Here is a 22,500-nt window from a genome sequence, read left to right as displayed (position 1 = left end):
CTGGGAGATACTGTTTGTACTGCAGAAGCATACTGGGGGTACTGGAGGAGCATATTGGTGAACTGAGAGGTTGTGGGGTACTGGAGGAGCATACTGGGGTACTAGGAGTACTGCAGGAGCACACTGGGGTGCTGGATTATCTACTGGTCTAGATGATGCTGACTGATGTAAGAGTTTGTAGAAATCTAGACTAGAAACGAGACACAAACCCAGAGTAAGAGCAGCGCTGTTGCAGTCTGACTGCTGTAATGACGGTGTGTTTGCTCTGGCTCAGGCTGAGAGCCGCCGCTGCGCTGCAAACATACAGCAGAGGAATATGAGTGATGATGGCGGATATGATGAGGTGGAGTGCTTTATTAGCTCAGTGTCTGAGTGAAATGTTTAACTGAAGGCTGCGCAGTGTGTATGGGTGTTTCCCAGTGATGGGTTGCAGCTGGAAGGGCATCCGCTGTGTAAAACTTATGCTGGATAAGTTGGCGGTTCATTCTGCTGTGGTGACCCCAGATGAATAAAGGGACTGAGCTGAAAAGAAATGAATGAAGGCTGCGCACAATCACCTGTCCAGTCTGCTCGATACAGATCCCCATGTGTTTATACATGACCCTGATCTGTTCACACTGGAGGAATAGGACTGTGTGTGTGTGTGTGTGTGTGTGTGTGTGTGTGTGTGTGTTGCTGTGCTGTGTTTGAGAGCTGAGCAAATCAATAATCAGGTCATTAGTACAGTAGGGCAGACGGACAGACACACACAGTGCCCTATAGAGGTGTGTGTGTGTGTGTGAATTGAATAATAGACGACACACAGACAGGAGAGGCTTTGTGCTGCTTCCCGAAGGCTCTGTTACCATGGAGACCTTCCAGCATCCCATAGTAACACCAGACCATCCTGATGCCTGATGCTCCACACACACACACACACACACACACACAGTGAACCTCACACAGATCAGGTCAGGTCAGATCCGTCTGTGTGTTTCAGTCAGACAGATAGTGTGTAGTTCTGTACACTTATTAAACAGTACACACACTGCACACTCTGCTGCATTCTGATTGGCTGATGGTCACTCTCAGGTGTTATTGTCAGATGAGGGCACGGATAAAGTAGTTCCGGCTGGTTTGGAGTGCTCCGTATCCCTCCGCTGAATGCTCAAGAGTAGTTCTCTCACAGCTCCAGCAGTCATCCGCTGTCGGTGGTCAGTGTGTGTGTGTGTGTGTGTTGATCTGAGCGTGGTGAAGCCTCCATATGCACATTAGCTCATCTCGTGTTGATTGTGATCTGTGCAGATGATGAGGAGCTCAGCAGATTTACTGTAAAGCAGATTTACTGTGATTGTGGCTGTAGTAGAGGAGAGGCGGTGCTGTGAGCGCTCACTCTGCTGTTATTCACATCCGCCAGCTCTCGGCCAATAGCAGCGCAGTCTGATGAATAACATTACTGTAATCAGTGACATGCGGGACTATTCTGTACACCTATGATGACCTCTGTGTGCGTGTGTGTGTGTGCGTGTGTGTGTGTGTGTTGTTTGATTTGCCTCTTCAGTTCATCTTTATTAAGAGAAACATCTCAGTGAGCATGTGTGTTTCTGAGAATGCTACACACACACACACACATACACACACACACACACACACACACACACACACACTAAAGACTGAGAAATATTCACATTAACACTGACACAGAAACACACACACACATACAAACATACACCATATACTCACAAATACATTAACACACACACACACACACTGTCTTCCTCCTGTTCTCTCACATCTTCTGTCTCTCTCTGCGCGCGCGCGCGTGTGTGTGTGTGCGTGTGTGTGTGTGTGTGTGTGTGTGTGTGTGTGTGTGTGTGTGTGTGGTTATGTAACAGTGGACTCAGCATTTCTGTAAGTGTGTCAGAGTGTTTCTTCAGCAGCATCTCAGTCTGTTTGATGCAGCGCTCACACACACAAGTTCAATACATGTAAGAGTCTGCTTCATACACACACACGCACACACACTCACACACACATTTTTGTTTTGCTACTGTAGTGTGTGTGTGTCTTGTGTTGTGTGTGTCTGTATGTTTTGTGTTATTGTGTGTGTTTGTTTTGTTATTGTTGTGTGTGTGCGTTTTGTTATTGTTGTGTTATTGTGTGTGTTTTGTGCGGTGTGTGTGTGTGTTGTGTTGTGTGTTTTTCGTTATTGTGTATGTGTGTTTTGTTGTTGTGTGTTTTGTTATTGTTGTGTGTTTGCTGTGTGTGTGTGTGTATGTGTGTGTGTTTGTTTTTTATTGTTGTTGTGTGTGTGTGTGTGTGTGTGTGTGTGTGTGTGTGTGTGTGTGTGTGTGTGTGTGTGTGTGTGTGATTGTGATTGTTTTTTGTTGTTGTGTGTGTGTATGTGTGTGTGTGTGTTTGTTATTTTATTGTGTGTGTGTGTGTGTGTGTGTGTGTTTTGTGTTATTGTTGTGTGTTTTGTATTGTTGTATGTGTGTGTGTGTTTTATTGTTGTCTGTTTAGTGTATTTTGTGTGACTGTTGAGTGTGTGGTTGTGTTTGTTTGTGTGTGTGTGTGTTTGTTATATTATTATGTGTGTGTGTGTGTGTGTGTGTGTTTGTGTGTTTGTGTGTGTGTGTGTGTGTGTTTGTGTGTGTGTGTGTGTTTGTTATTTTATTGTGTGTGTGTGTGAGTGTGTGTTTGTTTTGTTATTGTTTGGTGTTTTTGAATGACTGGTATTTAAATGGTTGTGTTGTGTTGTGTTGTGTTGTGTTGTGTCACACACACTGCTCTTCACTGGACTCTGGTCTCGTGGTGTGTGTAGTCAGGACACAGGGCCATGAGATTCATATATTATTTCACTTTTATCAGTGAAATGTTTGTTTCTGTTCATTTATCATAACAGATTTTCAATCAGGTTTACGTCAGGACACTGGGCTGTCCATTTCATCGTTTCAGCCTCTTCAGCTTGTGCTGTTCTACTGTATTAATCTGCACTGTATGATTACCAGCAGACCACAATGTGTGTGTGTGGGTGTGTGTGTGTGTGTGTGTGTGTGGGTGTGTGTGTGTGTGTGTGTGTGTGTGTGTGGGTGTGTGTGTGTGTGTGTGTGTGTGTTGACCTGTGCTGATGCTGGTGTTTGTTGGCTCATGTGTTCAGTTTAATGAGGCCAGTGCTGTGCTGAAATCAGGCTCTGGTGGTGTTTTCATTGAGCGTCATTGACTGACCGCTCTGTGTGTGTGTGTGTGTGTGTGTGTGTTTGTGTGTGTGTGTGTTTCAGCGAGCAGAGCATCTGTCAGGCCCGAGCCTCCGTCATGGTCTACGATGACACCAGCAAGAAATGGGTGCCCATCAAACCGGGCCAGCAGGGCTTCAGTCGGATCAACATCTACCACAACACAACCAGTAACACATTCCGCGTGGTGGGAGTCAAACTGCAGGACCAGCAGGTACACACACACATATTCACACACACTTAATCCCACACATCACATGATCACAAACACACACACACTTGATCACACATACACACACACTCAAGCTGACGGTGTTCAGTAATAGCGCTGGTGTTTCATGTAGTCGTCAACTACTCCATCAGTGTGTGTGTGTGTGTGTGTGTTACATTATTAATGTGTGTGTGTGTGTTGTTCAGGTGGTCATCAACTACTCCATCGTGAAGGGCCTGAAGTATAACCAGGCGACTCCGACGTTCCACCAGTGGCGTGACGCTCGGCAGGTCTACGGCCTGAACTTCGCCAGTAAAGAGGAAGCCACGACTTTCTCCAACGCCATGCTGTTCGCCCTCAACGTGCTCAGCAGCCAAGACGGAGGTGAGGACACACCTGCATCACCGCAGACACGCTGGAACACAACACACTTCTGTCTGAGCAGCGCAGACCGGGATAAACGAGTCACTGATTCAGTTCAGTTCAGTGTGAAAACAGCTTCATGGAGATGAACCGATTCACTGATTCAGTTCAATTCATTGTAAAAGCAGATTCACGAAGAGGAACTGATTCACTGATTCAGTTCAGTGTGAAAGCAGCTTCAAGGAGATTAACTGATTCACTGATTCAGTTCATGATTCATTGAATCAGTTCAGTTCAGTGTTCTTGTTCTAATACAGACATTATTCTGTTTAGTTGTACATTAAAGGAGCAGTTCAGCCTAAAATGCTCTCCTTTTACTTGTGGCTATCCTCTTGATTGTGTTAAACGCAAAAGAAGATATTTAGAATAATGTTGGAAACCTGCAGATTGTGTCAAATCAGCTTCATGGGCATAAATGATTCATTGATTCAGTTCAATTCAGTTCAGTATGACAGCAACTTTACTGAAATGAACTGATTCACTCATTAAGTTCACTGATTCTGTTAATTGATTAACTGATTCAGTTCAGTGTGAAAGCAGTTTCACAGAGATGAACTGATTTACTGATTCAGTTCACTGATTCAGTTCATTGATTCACTGAGGAGGTCATCAAAAACTCCATTGTGAAGCAACTGAAGTATAACCAGGCGACTCTTCATGGAAATAAATGACTCACTGATTCAGTTCATTGATTCACTGATTTAGTTCAGTGTGAAAGCAGCTTCACTGATATAAATGATTCACTGAATCAGTTCAGTTTAGTGTAAAAGCAGCTTCACAGAAATAAATGATTCACTAATTCAGTTCAGTTAAGTGTGAAAGCAGCTTCATGGATATAAATGATTCACTGATTCAATTCAGTGTGAAAGCAGCTTCATGGATATAAATGATTCACTGAATCAGTTCAGTTTAGTGTGAAAGCAGCTTCATGGATATAAATGAGTCACTGAATCAGTTCAGTGTGAAAGCAGCTTCATGGAGATGAACTATTTCACTGATTCAGTTCATTGATTCACTGATTTAGTTTAGTTTGAAAGCAGCTTCACTGATATAAATGATTTACTGAATCAGTTCAGTTCAGTGTGAAAGCAGCTACATAGAGATGAAATGTTTCACTAATTCAGTTCATTGATTCACTGAGGTGGTCATCAACAACTTCATTGTAAAGCGACTTAAGTATAACCAGGTGACTGACATTCCACCTATAGCTTCATGGAAACAAATGACTCACTGATTCTGTTCATTGACTCACTGATTTAGTTCAGTGTGAAAGCAGCTTCACGGATATTTATGATTCACTGAATCAGTTCAGTGTGAAAACAGCTTTACGGAGATGAAGTGATTCAGTAATTCAGCTTACTGATTCAGTTCAGTGTGAAAACAGCTTTACGGAGATGAAGTGATTCAGTAATTAATTTACTAATTCAGTTCAGTGTGAAAGCAGCTTCACAAAGATAAATGATTCACTGATTCAGTTCAGTTCAGTGTAAAAACAGCTTTACGGAGATGAAGTGATTCAGTAATTAATTTACTAATTCAGTTCAGTGTGAAAGCAGCTTCACAAAGATAAATGATTCACTGATTCAGTTCAGTTCAGTGTAAAAACAGCTTTACGGAGATGAAGTGATTCAGTAATTCAACTTACTGATTCAGTTCAGTTCAGTGTGAAAGCAGCTTCACAGAGATAAATGATTCACTGATTCAGTTCAGTGTGAAAACAGCTTTACGGAGATGAAGTGATTCAGTAATTCAGCTTACTGATTCAGTTCAGTGTGAAAGCAGCTTCACAGAGATAAATGATTCACTGATTCAGTTCAGTTCAGTGTAAAAACAGCTTTACGAAGATGAAGTGTTTTAGTAATTCAGCTTACTGATTCAGTTCAGTTCAGTGTGAAAGCAGCTTCACAGAGATAAATGATTCACTGATTCAGTTCAGTTCAGTGTAAAAACAGCTTTACGGAGATGAAGTGATTCAGTAATTCAGCTTACTGATTCAGTTCAGTGTGAAAGCAGCTTCACAGAGATAAATGATTCACTGATTCAGTTCAGTGTGAAAACAGATTCACAGAGATAAATGATTCACTGATTCAGTTCAGTTCAGTGTAAAAACAGCTTTACGGAGATGAAGTGATTCAGTAATTCAGCTTACTGATTCAGTTCAGTGTGAAAGCAGCTTCACAGAGATAAATGATTCACTGATTCAGTTCAGTGTGAAAACAGATTCACAGAGATAAATGATTTACTGATTCAGTTCAGTTCAGTGTAAAAACAGCTTTACGGAGATGAAGTGATTCAGTAATTCAGCTTACTGATTCAGTTCAGTTCAGTGTGAAAGCAGCTTCACAGAGATAAAGGATTCACTGATTCAGTTCAGTGTGAAAACAGCTTTACGGAGATGAAGTGATTCAGTAATTCAGCTTACTGATTCAGTTCAGTTCAGTGTGAAAGCAGCTTCACAGAGATAAAGGATTCACTGATTCAGTTCAGTGTGAAAACAGCTTTACGGAGATGAAGTGATTCAGTAATTTAGCTCACTGATTCAGTTCAGTTCAGTGTGAATTTTCACAGTAACATGCAATTCACCCTAAAATGTCTGTTTGCTCCCTCTTTTCTTGTGGCTAACCTCTTTATTGTGTTAAACGCAAAAGAAGATATTTAGAGCAATGTTGGAAACCTGCAGATGTGGTCAAAGCAAGGAGATAAATGATTCACTGATTCAGTTCAGTTGAGGGTGAATCTCAGTGCAGGAACTAAAGTAACTCTGCGGCTCTTGTTCTAATGTGATGCTGTATATTCTGTTTATTTGATCTTAAAGGGGCAGTTCACCCTAAAATTACAGATCAGAATTTGGTGTCGACAACATCATAAACAGCATCACCACACACACAGACACACACACACACACACACATATACACACATACACAGAGTAACCGGAGCCGCTGCTGTGCGCCCGCCCGCCCGCCGGCCGGCTGTTGTCATGCAGGTGTGTGTTTCGCGGGTCAGAAACTGGACACTGCTGCAGTATAGCGGTGAGGATGAGGATGGTGATGGTGATGGTGAGCGGCGGCTGGATCTGCCAGTGTTTCTGCGTCTGCAGCAGCAGGTTCCTCTTCTTCAGCATGTCCTGTATGTACAGATACAGACACACACACACACACACACACTCGTCTGCTCTTCCTCCTCCTCCTCATCTGCTTCTCTGTGCGCTCTCTCTATTATCACTGTCGCTGCTGTGCTCGATCCTCTGCTTCTGTACGCTGGTCTGCTGCTTCCTCAACGTCTGTGGGCTTGGTTGCTAAGGAGTGTCTGTATGGTTGCTAAGGAATGTTTGAGTGGTAACTAGGGAGTGTCTTTGTTTCTGTGGTAACTAGGGAGCATATGTGTTGTTGCTGAGACTTGTATGTGTGGTCCCTCATAAATGTCTGTGGGGTCAGTTGCTAGGGAATGTCTGTGTGGTTACTTAGTAATATCCGAATGGTCTGTGTTGTTGCTAGGACATGTGTGGGGTAACTAGGGAGTGATAGTTGCTAAAGAGCGTCTTAGTGGTCCCTTGTGAATATGTGTTGGTTTGGTTGCTAGGAAATGTGTGTGTTGTTGCTAAGTAATATCTGAATGGTAACTAGGGATTGTTTATGTTGTTCCTAGGACATGTTTGTGTGGTAACTAGGATTGCTCGGGGGGTGTGGGGTTGCTAAAGAGTGTTTGCGTGGTCTCTTGTGAATATGTGTGGGTTTGGTTGCTAGGGAATGGCTGTGTGGTTGCTAAGGATTGTCTAAGTGTTAATTAGGGAGCATATGTGTTGTTGCTAGGACATGTTTGTGTGGTAACTAGGGATTGTATGTGTTGTTACTAGGACATGTTTGTGTGGTAACTAGGGAGTGTATGTGTTGTTGCTAGGACATGTTTGTGTGGTAACTAGGGAGTGTATGTGTTGTTGCTAGGACATGTTTGTGTGGTAACTAGGGATTGTATGTGTTGTTGCTAGGACATGTTTGTGTGGTAACTAGGGAGTGTATGTGTTGTTGCTAGGACATTTTTGTGTGGTAACTAGGGATTGTATGTGTTGTTGCTAGGACATGTTTGTGTGGTAACTAGGATTGCTCGGGGGGTGTGGGGTTGCTAAAGAGTGTTTGCGTGGTCTCTTGTGAATATGTGTGGGTTTGGTTGCTAGGGAATGGCTGTGTGGTTGCTAAGGATTGTCTAAGTGTTAATTAGGGAGCATATGTGTTGTTGCTAGGACATGTTTGTGTGGTAACTAGGGATTGTATGTGTTGTTGCTAGGACATGTTTGTGTGGTAACTAGGGGTTGTATGTGTTGTTGCTAGGACATGTTTGTGTGGTAACTAGGGATTGTATGTGTTGTTGCTAGGACATGTTTGTGTGGTAACTAGGGATTGTATGTGTTGTTGCTAGGACATGTTTGTGTGGTAACTAGGGATTGTATGTGTTGTTGCTAGGACATGTTTGTGTGGTAACTAGGGATTGTATGTGTTGTTGCTAGGACATGTTTGTGTGGTAACTAGGGATTGTATGTGTTGTTGCTAGGACATGTTTGTGTGGTAACTAGGGATTGTATGTGTTGTTGCTAGGACATGTTTGTGTGGTAACTAGGGGTTGTATGTGTTGTTGCTAGGACATGTTTGTGTGGTAACTAGGGATTGTATGTGTTGTTGCTAGGACATGTTTGTGTGGTAACTAGGGATTGTATGTGTTGTTGCTAGGACATGTTTGTGTGGTAACTAGGGATTGTATGTGTTGTTGCTAGGACATGTTTGTGTGGTAACTAGGGATTGTATGTGTTGTTGCTAGGACATGTTTGTGTGGTAACTAGGGAGTGTATGTGTTGTTGCTAGGACATGTTTGTGTGGTAACTAGGGAGTGTATGTGTTGTTGCTAGGACATGTTTGTGTGGTAACTAGGGAGTGTATGTGTTGTTGCTAGAACATTTTTGTGTGGTAACTAGGGAGTGTATGTGTTGTTGCTAGGACATCTTTTTGTGGTAACTAGGGAGTGTATGTGTTGTTGCTAGGACATGTTTGTGTGGTAACTAGGGAGTGTATGTGTTGTTGCTAGGATATGTTTGTGTGGTAACTAGGGAGTGTATGTGTGGTTGCTAAAGATTGTCTGAGTGGTAACTAGGACATGTCTGTGTTCAATTCAATTCAGCTTTATTTGTATAGCGCTTTTACAATGTAGATTGTGTCAAAGCAGCTTCACATAAATGGTCATAGTAATTGGAACAGTGTGGTTCAGGTTTTAGTGTTTAAGTTCAGTTCAGTTCAGTTTAGCTCTGTTCAGTGTGATTTAATCATTACTGAGAGTTCAAACACTGAACAGCAAATTCAACGATGTGTAGCTCTACCAATCCTGAACCATGCGAGGCAGTGGCGACAGCGGAGAGGGAAAAAAAAACTTCACCTGATGGGAGTGAAGAAAAAAAACCTTGAGAGAACCAGACTCAGTTGGGCACGACCATTTTAATTTCTCCGCTGGCCAAAAGTCTTGTGCAGAACTTCATTCGTCGTGGTTTATGCTGGAAGATGGCCTCAATGAAGACTCGTCTGTCCCTGGAGCGTCGCTGGAATCAGACTCATGTTCTCCACTCCCCACGACCATCAGCGCAGCAGCAGCTCAGGATATGGCCTGGTCCCGGATATGGAATCCTTGGGATCATCTCGTCGCTGGTCTTGGATCCAATCAGTGACTCCGCCTAATCTGAGGGCCTCGGGATGAGTATCCCCAGGTGAAAATAGAGAATAAAGAGAATAATTAGCGTAGCTGCTGTTCATAGTGTATATAAGCAAGATGTAGAAGCCAGTGTGGAACCTGCTAGGTGATGCATTGAGTGTATGCTTTACTAAACAGATAGGTCTTTAATCTAGTTTTGAACTGGGAGAGTGTGTCTGAGCCTCGGACATTACCAGGAAGGCTATTCCAGAGTGTAGGAGCCATGAAAGAGAAGGCTCGACCTCCTTTACTTGATTTTGCTATTCTAGGTACTACCAGAAGCCCTGAATTTTGAGATCTTAAGGAGCGAGTTGGTTCGTAGCGAGACAGAAGGTTGGTTAGATAAACAGGAGCTAGATTATTTAGAGCTTTATAGGTGAGAAGTAATATTTTAAATTCAATACGAAATTTAACAGGCAGCCAGTGTAAGGAGGATAAAATTGGGGTTATATGATCATATTTTCTAGACCTGGTCAGAACTCTGGCTGCTGCATTTTGCACTAATTGAAGTTTGTTAATAGAGGATGCTGGGCAGCCAGCAAATAGAGCATTACAGTAATCCAGTCTCGAAGTCATAAAAGCATGGACTAGCTTTTCTGCATCTGAGATGGATAGCATATTTCGTAATTTAGCGATATTTCTCAGATGAAAGAAGGCAGTTTTTGTGACATGGGATATATGGTTTTTAAAAGTTAGATTGCTGTCTAATATGACACCCAGATCTTTTATAGTAGAGCTAAAGCTAACTTTGTATCCCTCTAATTGTAAATTGAGTTGCGAGATCTGCTGTGTGCAAGATTTAGGCCCAATAAGTAATAATTCTGTTTTGTCTGAGTTTAAGAGAAGAAAATTGTTTGTCATCCAGTCTTTAATGTCTTTGATACACTCAGTTAGTTTAGAAAGTTCAGACGTCTCGTCAGGTTTAGTGGAAATATATAATTGAGTATCATCTGCATAGCAGTGAAAGCTGATCCCATGTCTTCTAATAATGTCTCCCATAGGTAGCATGTAAATTGTAAACAGTAAAGGGCCTAAAACTGATCCTTGAGGCACCCCATACTTTACTGGGCAGATTTGTGAAGGCTGTCCATTAAGATTTACAAACTGGTAGCGGTCAGTTAAGTATGACTTAAACCATTGTAGAGCCTGTCCCTGGACACCTGTAGACTTTAAGCGATTTATGAGGATATTGTGGTCAATGGTATCAAATGCCGCACTAAGATCGAGTAAAACTAATAGCGAGACGCACCCTCGGTCAGCAGCTAAGAGTAAATCGTTGGTTATTTTCACTAAGGCGGTTTCTGTACTGTGGTGAGCCCTGAAACCTGACTGAAACACTTCAAAAATATTGTTCGTCTGCAGAAAAGAGCATAATTGAGTGGAAACAACTTTTTCTAGTATTTTAGACATAAATGGAAGATTTGAAATAGGCCTATAGTTAGCTAAGTTGTTGGTGTCTAGTTGCGGTTTCTTAATAATAGGCTTAATAACAGCTAGCTTGTAAGAGTTTGGAACATGGCCTATAGATAAAGAAGAGTTGATAATGTTAAGAAGAGGTTCTCCTATAGCAGGTAGCAGCTCTTTCAGTCATTTTGTTGGAATTGAGTCCAGCATACACGTAGCTGGTTTAGAGCTATTTATAATTTTCACTAACTCTTCATGTTCTATGATTTTGAAGCAGTGTAGGTTATTATTATGATTTAATGAAATATTTACAGGATTTGGAGTATAAGCCGGTGCAGAAAGTTTGGCATCTCCTATTTTCTGTCTAAAGCCTTCTATTTTATTACTGAAAAAATTCATGAAGTCATCACTACTAATTTGCGGTGGAGTAGTTTGTTCCAAGGATGACCGATTATTTGCTAATTTAGAGATGGTGTTAAATAAAAATCTAGGATTGTTATGATTATTTTCTATCAGTTTGCGCAGGTGCTCGGTCCTGGCAGATTTTAGAGCCCTCCTATAGCTGGACATACTGTCTTTGTACGCAATTCTAAAGACCTCTAAATTAGTTTTTTTCCATTTACGTTCCAGGGCGCGGGTTGCTGTTTTGAGCGCACGAGTATGACTATTATACCATGGTATAGTTTTAATCTCTCTAGCCTTTTTTAATTTTATGGGTGCCACAGTATTTAGTGTGCTAGTAAAGATGGCATCCATACTGCTGGTTACTACATCAAGATCATTTGAGTTTGCGGGTGCATTACGAAATAGAGAGAGATCAGGTAAGTTATTTATAAATTCATCTTTAGTTGACGGAACAATAGTTCTACTAGGGCGGAGTATTGGAGCGGGTTTGCTGATTTCAGGTAAACATAGCTTATATAGTAAGAGGTAGTGATCTGTAATATCATCACTTTGTGGTATAATGTCTACGTCAATAACCTCGATTCCATAAGACAGAATTAGATCTAATGTATGCTTTAAGCGATGGGTTGGACCCACAACGTTTTGCTTTATCCCAAGTGAGTGTATTAAATCCATAAACGCGAGCCTAATGTATCATTAGCGTCATCTATGTGGATGTTAAAGTCACCTACAATTAGCATTTTATCAGTTTTGACTAGTAAGTCAGAAATAAAATCAGAAAATTCTTTTAGAAATTTGACATAGGGTCCTGGGGGTCTATATATGGTGATTAAAGCGAGAGATAACATAGGTTTTTGTATAGTATCTGGAAGCTGAACATTAAGCGATAATACTTCAAAGGAGCTAAACATAAGTCCGTTTCTCTGTTTAATATTAAGGAAATCACTAAAGATTGATGCAACTCCACCACCACGACCAGTTTGACGAGCCTCATGTTTATATAAGAATCCTGGAGGAGTTGCTTCATTTAAGCTAATATAGTCATTTTGTTTCAGCCAGGTTTCAGTGAGACAGAGTGCATTAAGATTGTTTTCTGTTATTATTTCATTAATGATAAGTGCTTTAGGTGCAAGTGACCTGATGTTTAGGAGACCAAGTTTTACGAAATTTGTATTTTCACTTTCTACTGGTTTTTCTGGTTTGATTCTTACTAGATTTTTCCTGGAGCACACAGTACGTTTATTTCTTAATCTAATAATACGAGGAACAGACACAGTCTCTATAGGATTCGCCAGATATGCGTTACTGATGTTTAAGTGGGGTGAACAAGAGTCTAGGTGGCTATAGTGTGAATTTTGTGAATTTTTACCTGCTAGTCAGATGGTGCGAAGTAGTCTGGAGATGTTGTCCGACAGGAGTTCAGCTCCGGCTCGACTGGGGTGCAGGCCGTCAGGACGGAAGAGCCTAGGACGCTCCCAGAAAAGATTCCAGTTATTAGCAAAGAGCAATTTCTGTTCTTTACACCATGTTATTAGCCATTCATTCAAAGCTAAAAGTCTACTGAACCTTTCATTTCCTCGGCGGTAGGTAGGAAGCGGCCCAGAAACGATGATCTGCGTGGCGGGCGAGGTGCGTCGAACCGTCTCGATCAGGCTCCTGAAGTCCTTCTTCAGGATCTCCGACTGCCGGAGCCCGGTGTCGTTTGTCCCCACGTGGAGGACAACGGCACCAGGGCTCTCGGCAGCGCCCAGGATGGTTGGAATCTGTGTAGAAATATTTTTCACACGGGCACCAGGAAAGCAGAAAGTACGTACTTTATTACCTTTTGAGGAGGCGGCACGGACGTGACGAACGATCGAGTCACCGATGATGGCCACATCGGGACCCGACTCGCGGAGAGGGGAGAAGCGGTTCTCCGTGGAGATCTCGAACACAGGCGGAGACGTTCTGCCCCGGGATCTGGGAAGCACCTTGCGCGGCTGCACCCAGGCGCCGTGGTAGCCGGGTGTCGGCGTGAACGACGCCTGGCTGAGCCGCGCCCCGGGTGCGCTGGGCCTGGACAGAGAAGGACGCGGGGTTGAGGTAGAGGGAATGATGTGGTTGTAATTTCCACGTACCTTAGGTGATGAGACGGCCTTAGCATTAGGTACGGCTAGAAGCCGTTCCCGTAGCCGCGACCGTCTTACCACCAGCGCGCGGATCTGGGACTCCACTTCTTCCAGCTCCAGCTCCAACGCCTCCATCGATGCTTCTCCGTTTTTAAAGCAGCTTTGTTTGTATAAATGTATTAAGGGTTTGGTCACCCTAAGTAGGAGAGACAAATACTTAGCGAATGAGGAAGAATTTGTGTTGTTGCTAGGTCATGTTTGTGTGGAAACTAAAGAGTGTTTGTGTTGCTAAGATGTTTCTATGTGGTAACAAGGGAGTGATTGCCTGGTAGTGAGTGTGGTTGCTAGACCAAGTCTGTATAATACCTCATGAATGTTAGGGTTGGTTGCTAGGGAATGTTTGTGTGGTTTTATAAGGAATATCTGAGTGGTAACTAGGGAGTTTCTGTGGTAGTGTGGTAACTAGGAGTGCATGTGTTGTTGCTAGGACATGTTTGTGTGGTAACTAGGGAGTGGATATATTGTTGCTGAGAATATGTATATGTGTGGTAACTAGGGAGAGATTTCTGGGGAGTTTCTGTTTGGTTGCTAGGGAGTGGCTCTGTGGTACCTCATACATATCTGTGGGGTCGGTGGCTAGAGAATGGCTTTGTGATTACTAAGCAATGTCTGAGTGGTAACTAGGAATTGCCTGTGTTGTTGCTAGTGCATGTTTGTGTGGTAACTAGGGAGTCTATGTGTATTGTTGCTGAGACTTGTGTGTGTGGTAACTAGGGAGTGTCCATGTTGTTTATTGGGAGTGTTTGTTGGGTACCTTGTGAATGTCTGTGTGGTCAGTTGCTAGGGAATGTCTGTGGTTGCTAAGGAATATCCGAATGATAACTAGGTATTGTTTGTGTTGTTGCTGGGACATGTTTGTGTGGTAACTATGGAGTGAATGAATTTTTGCCGATACATGCTTGTGGTAACTAGGGAGTGATTGCAAGGAATTGTCTGTTTGGTTGCTAGAGACTGTCTGTGGTACCATGTGAACATCTGTGTTGTTGTTTAGGACTATCTGAGTGGTAACCGAATGTGTTGTTCCTTAAAAGTGTCTCTGTGGGGAGTCTGTGATGTTACTGAGATGTGACTGTGTGCAGTCATCACTAAGGACTGTCTGTGTGGTTGCCAGGGAGTGTCTGTGTGATACCTTTTAAATATCTGTGAGGCTGGTTGCTAGAGAATGTCTGTGTGGTTACCAAGAGATGTGTTAGTGTGTTCTTAAACATGCCTGTGTGGTAAGAGTGTGTGAGAGTGGTTGTTAGGGAGTGAATATGTGGTTGATAGGGTGTGTCTGTGTAATCAGTTGCTAGGTAATGTTTGTGTGGTTGCTAAGAAATATCTTGAGTGGTAAGTAGAGAGTGTCTCTGTTGTTGCTAGGGCATGTCTGTTTGGTAACTAGGAAGTGTAATTGGTGTCCCTGTGGTAGCTATGAAGTGGTTGCTAGTGAGTTTCAGTGGCTGCTAAGGACTGTTTGGATAGTTGCTAGAGTGTATCTATGTGGTTTCTAAGGAGTGTCTATGTGGTCAGTTGCTAGACCACCCAGAAATATATTTGGTGGTAACTAGGGACAATATTTGCTGTTGCTAGAGTATGTCTGTGTTGTCTCTATGGTGTGTCTGTGGTAACTATTGAGTAGTTGCTAGGGAGTGTCTATGTGACTGTTAGGGTGTGTTTGCGGTTGCTATGGAATCTCAGTGAGGTTGCTAAGGAGTGTCTATGTGGTAACTTGTAACGTGTCATGTCATTTTCATCCGCTTATCCGGGGCCGGGTCGCGGGGGCAGCAGTCTTAGGAGAAAACCCCAGACTTCCCTCTCCCCAGACACTTCCTCCAGCTCCTCCAGGGGGATCCAGAGGGCAGCCGAGACACATAGTTCCTCCAGCGTGTCCTGGGTCTTCCCCGAGACCTCCTCCCGGTGGGACATTCCTGGCACACCTCCCTAGGTAGGCGTCTTGGAGGCATTTGAAACAGATGCCAGAGCCACCTCAGCTGACTTCTCTGGATGTGGGGGAGCAGCGGCTCTACTGCGAGCTCCTCCCGGGTGTCAGAGCTCCTCACCTTATCCATAAGAGTGCGCCCTGCCACACTGCGGAGGAAACTCATATCAGCTGCCTGTATCCGAGATCTTGTCCTTTCAGTCATGACCCAAAGCTCATGCCCATAGGTGAGAGTAGGAGCGTAGACTGACCAGTAAATGGAGAGCTTTGCCTTTCAGCTCAGCTCCTGCTTTACCACAACAGACCGGTACATGGACCGCATTACTGCTGCACCGATCCAACTGTCAATCTCACGCTCCATCCTTCCCTCACTCGTGAACAAAACCCTGAGATACTTGAACTCCTCCACCCTGTTTAGGGACTTTCCTCCAACCTGGAGATGGCAGACCAGCTTTTTCCAGTGGAGCACCATGGCCTCGGACTTGGAGGTGCTGATTCTGATCTGGGCAGCATACCGCCCCAGTGCATGCTGAAGGTCCATGTCTGATGAAGCCAACAGAACAACATCGTCTGCCAATAACAGATGAAATCCTGTGCTCCCCGAACCGGACCCCCTCCGCTGAATGAGGAACTTGTAACTTTGGTTATAATAATGGGATGATGCAGTTGCTAGGGTGTTGCTATGTAATTGCTAAGTTGTTGCTAGGGTGTTTTTGTCCTGCCTGGTTTAATGTCTTCTATTCCTCATGAGGTGTCTTTGCTCATCAGGTATGTTCATCGTCTGTCATTAGTGTGCATGTAGATATACCGAATATTACAGCAGAACTGACGGAGATCACAGATCTGATGACGGTAATCACCTTCTGGAGAGAGAGAGGGCAAACAAACACAAGCTCACACTGTCATGAGGATCTCCATGCGTGCGTGCGTGTGCCTGTGTGTGTGTGTGTGTGTGTGATGGCATCAGGTTCTGGTGTTTTCCTGAAAGCTGATCTGGAGGGATGGTTGTGTTATTGGTGTGTTAGAATATTCAGCATGTTGATGACAGAGGATCTGCTCCTCCTGCAGTCGTCTCCTGGACTCTAGCTGTGTTTCCATCCTCCTGTATTATAGGCATTTGGATATGGGCGTAACAAATGCTTAATGGAGACACCAAGAAGCGCATAAATGCACAACTGAGTAGGAGAAACTGTACATGTGTGTGTGTGTGTGTGTGTGTGTGTGTGTTCTGGTGTCCTCCAGGTGTCGTCTGTGATCATGTTACTGTGATTTACACCTGAGACACTGCTGAAATGACTGTTTACAGCCTTTCTTCAGTTTCTGGCAGATTGACTGGAGCGTCTGCATGCTTTATATGAGTGTGTGTGTGTGTGTGTGTGTGTGTGTGTGTGTGTGTGTGTGTGTGTGTGTGTCTGTAAGCTGTGTTCTTCATGAGTTTGCTGATGTAGACTGATGACACACTCAAACACATACACATACCTTTACACATACACACACACAGACTTGATCCTATATCCCAATGGGGACAAACATGATGATGTTTTCACTATAAAACCCCTATATTCTCTCCCCAACTAGAGGTCTGCATTCCCACGGCTGTGTTTATGTGTGTGTGTGTGTGTCACTTGCTTGGTGTTTGTGTGTGTTTTTACAGACAGCATGTTATAGGCTGTTTGGACTCTGTATAGCTGGGTGGTTTTCGGTTTTGTTCTGTTAGCGGGAATGGGCGCGGCGGGTAGAAAACGAGCATTGATATATACATTAGATGTCGCCTGGCCTATTGTTGTCTATTGGACGGAATGCGTCAATAGCGCCGCCATCTTGCTACAGGGTAGCGCTCCTTTGAAATGAATGCGGGACCAAGGTACAGTGGAGGACTGTGGCCATCCAAAGCCAGAGATATACACATATACACATATATCTGTGATCGGGAGTTTTCCTGGATGTTAGTGTGTAATTTTTTTTCTAATTAGGAAAATGATAATTTGACATCACTTTTCTACATTGATGGATCAGTGATCACAGGCATTCCTGACAAAGAGCTTGTGTTTGTGTGTACAGAAATGTCCTATTCACCCTCCCTGTTAAACTTGATCTAATCATGTGCTGAAACACAGCTCCTCTCCTGCTTTCACTGCTCATACTGACGGAGGGAGCGATTCGTTTGTGAATGAATCTCCGTTATGAACGACTCTTTCACTAACGTTAGCCGACAATAATACAAGTTTCTGGCAGCGCAGCGTCTCGTTGTCATATTTCTCCTGCATTGTTTGCTGATTTTATTCAACAAAACTAGCATAAGCCGAGTGTTTAGTGCGAGTTGGAGCTGCTTTGCCGTATGGTGAATGCAGTAAGTGACTGTTATCATCAATAACGTTACCTGATTAGCACAAAAGTTCAGAACATTCAAAAACAGAAAAAACTTAATATTACCTATGAAATGTTCTGCCTTTGTGCTTTGTTTTCTTTGTTTGCTTGTTACTACACTCGTAGACAGCGCTAAAGTCCCGCATCTTCACGTAATAACACTCTTGACTAGTGCGGTTGAATGACACTTGTCCTGGGAGCACTGTACCAATATGGCGGCGCTATTGACGCATGCTCAGGGTCCCTATGCGATATCTAGTGTATATATCCAAAACCCAGCCCTGACAGGAAACAGTCTGCATTTCCATACTACATTTTCAATAATACTTGATTCTGTGTGATTTATACCGCTGTTTCCCAACCCTGTTCCTGAAGGCACACCAACAGTACATGTTCAACCTCTCTATAATCAAACACTCCTGAATCAACTCATCAGAACAGCCTGAACTGAATGCTCAGATAAGGGACACGTCCAGAATATGTACTGTTGGTGTGCCTTCAGGAACAGGGCTGGGAAACACTGCTTTATACGCATGTATGCCCATCGGGGATCTCAATTTCAGGTCCCCATTAGTCGGTGTGCATTCAGGTTTAAGCCCCACTGGGATATAAAAACAAGTACACACACACACAATCATACACACACACCAGTGATGTATCTGTTATATTTCTCAGTGTGTGGATGTTCTCTTTCAGGTCCTGCTGTTCAGCGTCAGGCTCAGAATGGCCCGAGTACAGAAGAGCTGGAGGTGCAGAGACGGTATGATTACACACACACACACACACTCATACATACAGAAACACAAACACACAACCACACTCTTAAAACACAAACACCTAAAACACTCTCTCAGACACACACACACAAAACACACCCATTTAAAGCACACACACATACTTTAAAACACAAACACACACACACACACAGTCACACATATACTTAAAACTCACAGACTTAAAACACATACACCTAAAACACTCTCACACACACACTCTCTCACACACACACACACACACACACACACACACACACAAAACACACCCATTTAAAGCGCCCACACATACTTTAAAACACAAAAAAAAACACACACACACACACACAAACACACACTCAAACATACAGAAACACAAAACAACACACTTAAAACACATACACCTAAAACACTCACACACACACACACACAACACACCCATTTAAAGCACGCACACATACTTCAAAACACAAAAAAACACACACACACACACACACACACAAACACACACTCATACATACAGAAACACACAACCACACACTTAAAACACATACACCTAAAACACTCACACACACACACACACACACACACACACACACCCATTCAAAGCACACACACATACTTTAAAACACAAAAACACACACACACACACACACATACATGCTGTCACACTAATACTTAAAACACACACACACCCACACATTTAAAGCACACACACATACTTTAAAACACACACACACACACACACACTTAAAACACCAACACACACAAACACACACATGCTGTCACACTAATACTTAAAACACACACTCACACGCACACACACACTTTAAAAACACATGCACACACACACACACACACACGCACATACATACAGAAACACACAACCACACACTCACCCACATACACACGTGCACACACACACACCTACAATACATAGGCACACAAACACGCACTTAAAACACACTCAGACATATACATACATACAGAAACACACAACCACACACTGAAAACACACACACCTAAAACACACACATACACATAGACGTTTCTACCCCACACACTCGATATCCTCATTAAGAAATGATTTTTCAGAGTGTCTACAGATCAAACCACTGCTGTCCAATGAGGGAGCAGTATGAATGACAGTAGTGTGTGTCTGTGTGTGTGTGCGCGTGTGTGTGTGTGTGTGTGTGTGCAGGCAGATGGAGATGCAGCAGATGCAGGCACACATCGAGCGTGAGAGACGGTCCTCCAACTCAGGTACCACACCGACTACATCTCTGCGCAATACAGATACATATACATACACATCAATCAGCTTTGACTGAATTATTACTTATGGAATGGCTGCGTCTCAATCAGCACATCAGCAGGGCGTGTGCACTAGTAAGGGCACTGATGAGCTGGGTTCACTACACCGAATGTGGCATGAGAACATTGTCCATCATCAACACTGGAGTTCATGAACAGCAGCAGAACTGATCACTCTCATCTGGTAATTAAGGCCAGCACAGTGGCGCAGTGGGCAGCACTGTGGCCTCACAGCAAGAAGGTCACTAGTTCGAGCCCCGGCTGGGTCAGTTGGTGTTTCTGTGTGGAGTTTGCATGTTCTCCCTGTGTTGGCATGGGTTTCCTCTAAGTGCTCCGGTTTCCCCCACAGTCCAAACACATGTGCTATAGGGGAATCAACTAAACTGGCCCTTGTGTATGAGTGTGTATGGGTGTTTCCCATTACTGGGTTGCAGCAGAAAGGTCGCATCTGCTGTGTAAAACATGTGCAGGAATAGTTGGTGGTTCATTCCGCTGTGGCGACCCCTGATTAATAAGAGACTAAGCCGAAGAAAGATGAATGAATGAATATATAGAGTTTTATAAGTGCACTACAGCTGAACTATTTCATATTCCAGCAACATTTCAACCATTAAACAACTGTAAATGTCTGCCAGATTCACGCTATCCTGTCTAGCTCTGTTTCATCATGTTAAAAATAAATAAATCACTGCAAGAATCAGGGAAACGTCTCTCATTTGTTGGTATATTTGATTATTTAGGCCACGTGATTCATATTCCTGTTAAGGGAGCATATGTAGTGTGCATATCAATGCTATCTTTTCAGGGCACAAATTATTTACTTCAATCATTCATTCATTTTCTTGTCGGCTTAGTCCCTTTATTAATCCGGGGTCGCCACAGCGGAATGAACCGCCAACTTATCCAGTGCGTTTTTACGCAGCGCATGCCCTTCCTTGGGAAACATCCACACACACACACTCATACACTGCGGACAATTTAGCCTACCCAATCCACCTGTACCGCATGTGTTTGGATTGTGGGGGAAACCGGAGCACCCGGAGGAAACCCACGTGAACGCAGGGAGAACATGCAAACTCCACACTGAGCTGAGGTTCGAACCAGCGACCTTCCTGCTGTGAGGCGACAGCACTACCTACTGCGCCACTGCGTCGCCTGATTTAGTACACTTGAAGTATTTTCCCACTTAAAATGGCTGATACCCTAATCTGCACTAGCTAGTGAAGGAGGGTGCAGATTGAGACTAGTGTACTACACAGTGTTATTTCCCATCTAATTATTGAATGTGAATGCTGTGAGGCTCCTCAGAGCACAATACACAGCTCAGCTTATTTGACTTTACTTCTGCTCTGCTCTGCGTGTGTGTGTGTGTGTGTGTGTGTGTGTGTGTGTGTGTGTGTGTGTGTGTGCCTTTAATGCGTTTCTTCAGGGTTGTCCTGGCTCTATACTGTATAAGGCTGATCTGCTCTCCTGATATTGGAAGCAAACACATTATTCTTGTAATCTTATCCACCTCTCTGTAATAGGCTAGCATTAGGGATGTGTGTCCAACCCAGTGTTCTTTTTGCTGTTGCCATCTGAAAGTTGCGTTTAATTTATAAATGGATGGAAATGTTAATGCATCTCTATATGTTTAGGAGGATTTTATTTAACTACATGCACTAAATAAGAGAAGCCTGGATTAGTGGATGACACTCAATCCTACAGTGAGTCTGCATTAGAATGGATCATGTGTTGTTGAGGCCCGTGACTGCATGAGCTCTTTGAAAGCGTGCAGCCGTTAAAAACTTTCACCAACTTTAATAACATTGATTGAGTTGTTATGTACACAGTGAAGAGCGTGCAGTATTATTCTACACCTGATTATTGATTTACTGTATACCCGAGTACTGTAATGCCTAGTTCACACTAGAGGATTTTAAGCCTGATTTGAGCCCGATTTGGAAGTTAACGAGCTCGCCGACAGATCGGGCTGTGATCGGGAAGAAATCTGCGGGTGCTCGGCGCTCGCCGCTCTTTATGTGTGAACTACTGAACAACGCATCAACGAGGCTCGCTGACGCGTCGCCGACACCTCGCAGACGGAAATCCAACATTCAGCATGCTAAATATTCCAGAGCAGTCGGCCGACTCAACCCCACATGTGGTCAGATGTAGTGACGAGCTGCAGCCAATGAGAGAGCAGATCAGCATGAGCTGAACGCCTGTGTGTTCAGGAGCTCAGCAGAAACATCTGTGATTGGTCAGAATGGGCATCAGTGCACTCGCTTCATTCTGCATTAGCACAGACATGAGAGGAGGATATATTAACAGTGGAACTAGAATTCTGTAACTATTAGAATTACCATACTGCTCATTCTGACCGTTCTCATATAAAACGCCATACTGTCACAACATATTTACATTCAAAGCTATTATTGAGATATTAAAATTAAGCTTTGAATGTCTGGCATCATATTTAATGACACCATTACCCTAAAAATATAATATTGTTTTGGTAATACAGCCTATAAATATGTAGTTAAGATACTAAAAAAATTAAAGGTCTTGGCTTTCATTTTCACTTTCAAACAGGAGCTATTCGGCACAGAATC

At 43.3% G+C, this 22,500-nt stretch overlaps 2 protein-coding genes across 9 annotated transcripts in view; one reads left to right on the top strand and one right to left on the bottom strand.

The window, feature by feature from the left end:
• evlb (Enah/Vasp-like b) overlaps positions 1 to 22,500 on the top strand; it is a 54,272-nt gene that overhangs the window by 17,628 nt on the left and 14,144 nt on the right. For 6 of the 8 annotated variants that reach the window (XM_073932260.1, XM_073932259.1, XM_073932258.1 and 3 more), the window contains 4 exon segments: positions 3,261 to 3,429; positions 3,633 to 3,810; positions 18,537 to 18,600; positions 19,794 to 19,855. In XM_073932260.1, the coding sequence (XP_073788361.1) occupies positions 3,261 to 3,429; positions 3,633 to 3,810; positions 18,537 to 18,600; positions 19,794 to 19,855 (473 nt within the window). 8 annotated transcript variants of the gene reach the window in all.
• Positions 12,224 to 13,721, bottom strand: LOC141379482 (uncharacterized). The gene is made up of 2 exons (XM_073933880.1): positions 12,954 to 13,721; positions 12,224 to 12,851 (listed from the first exon to the last, which is right to left on the bottom strand). Exons 1-2 carry the CDS (start codon positions 13,628 to 13,630, stop codon positions 12,764 to 12,766), a joined length of 765 nt encoding a protein of 254 aa, XP_073789981.1. The 5' UTR covers positions 13,631 to 13,721; the 3' UTR covers positions 12,224 to 12,763.

Source organism: Danio rerio, chromosome 20, assembly GCF_049306965.1.
Source record: "Danio rerio strain Tuebingen ecotype United States chromosome 20, GRCz12tu, whole genome shotgun sequence".
NCBI classification, from domain to species: Eukaryota; Metazoa; Chordata; class Actinopteri; order Cypriniformes; family Danionidae; genus Danio; species Danio rerio.
This window is presented reverse-complemented; position numbering and strand designations above follow the sequence as displayed.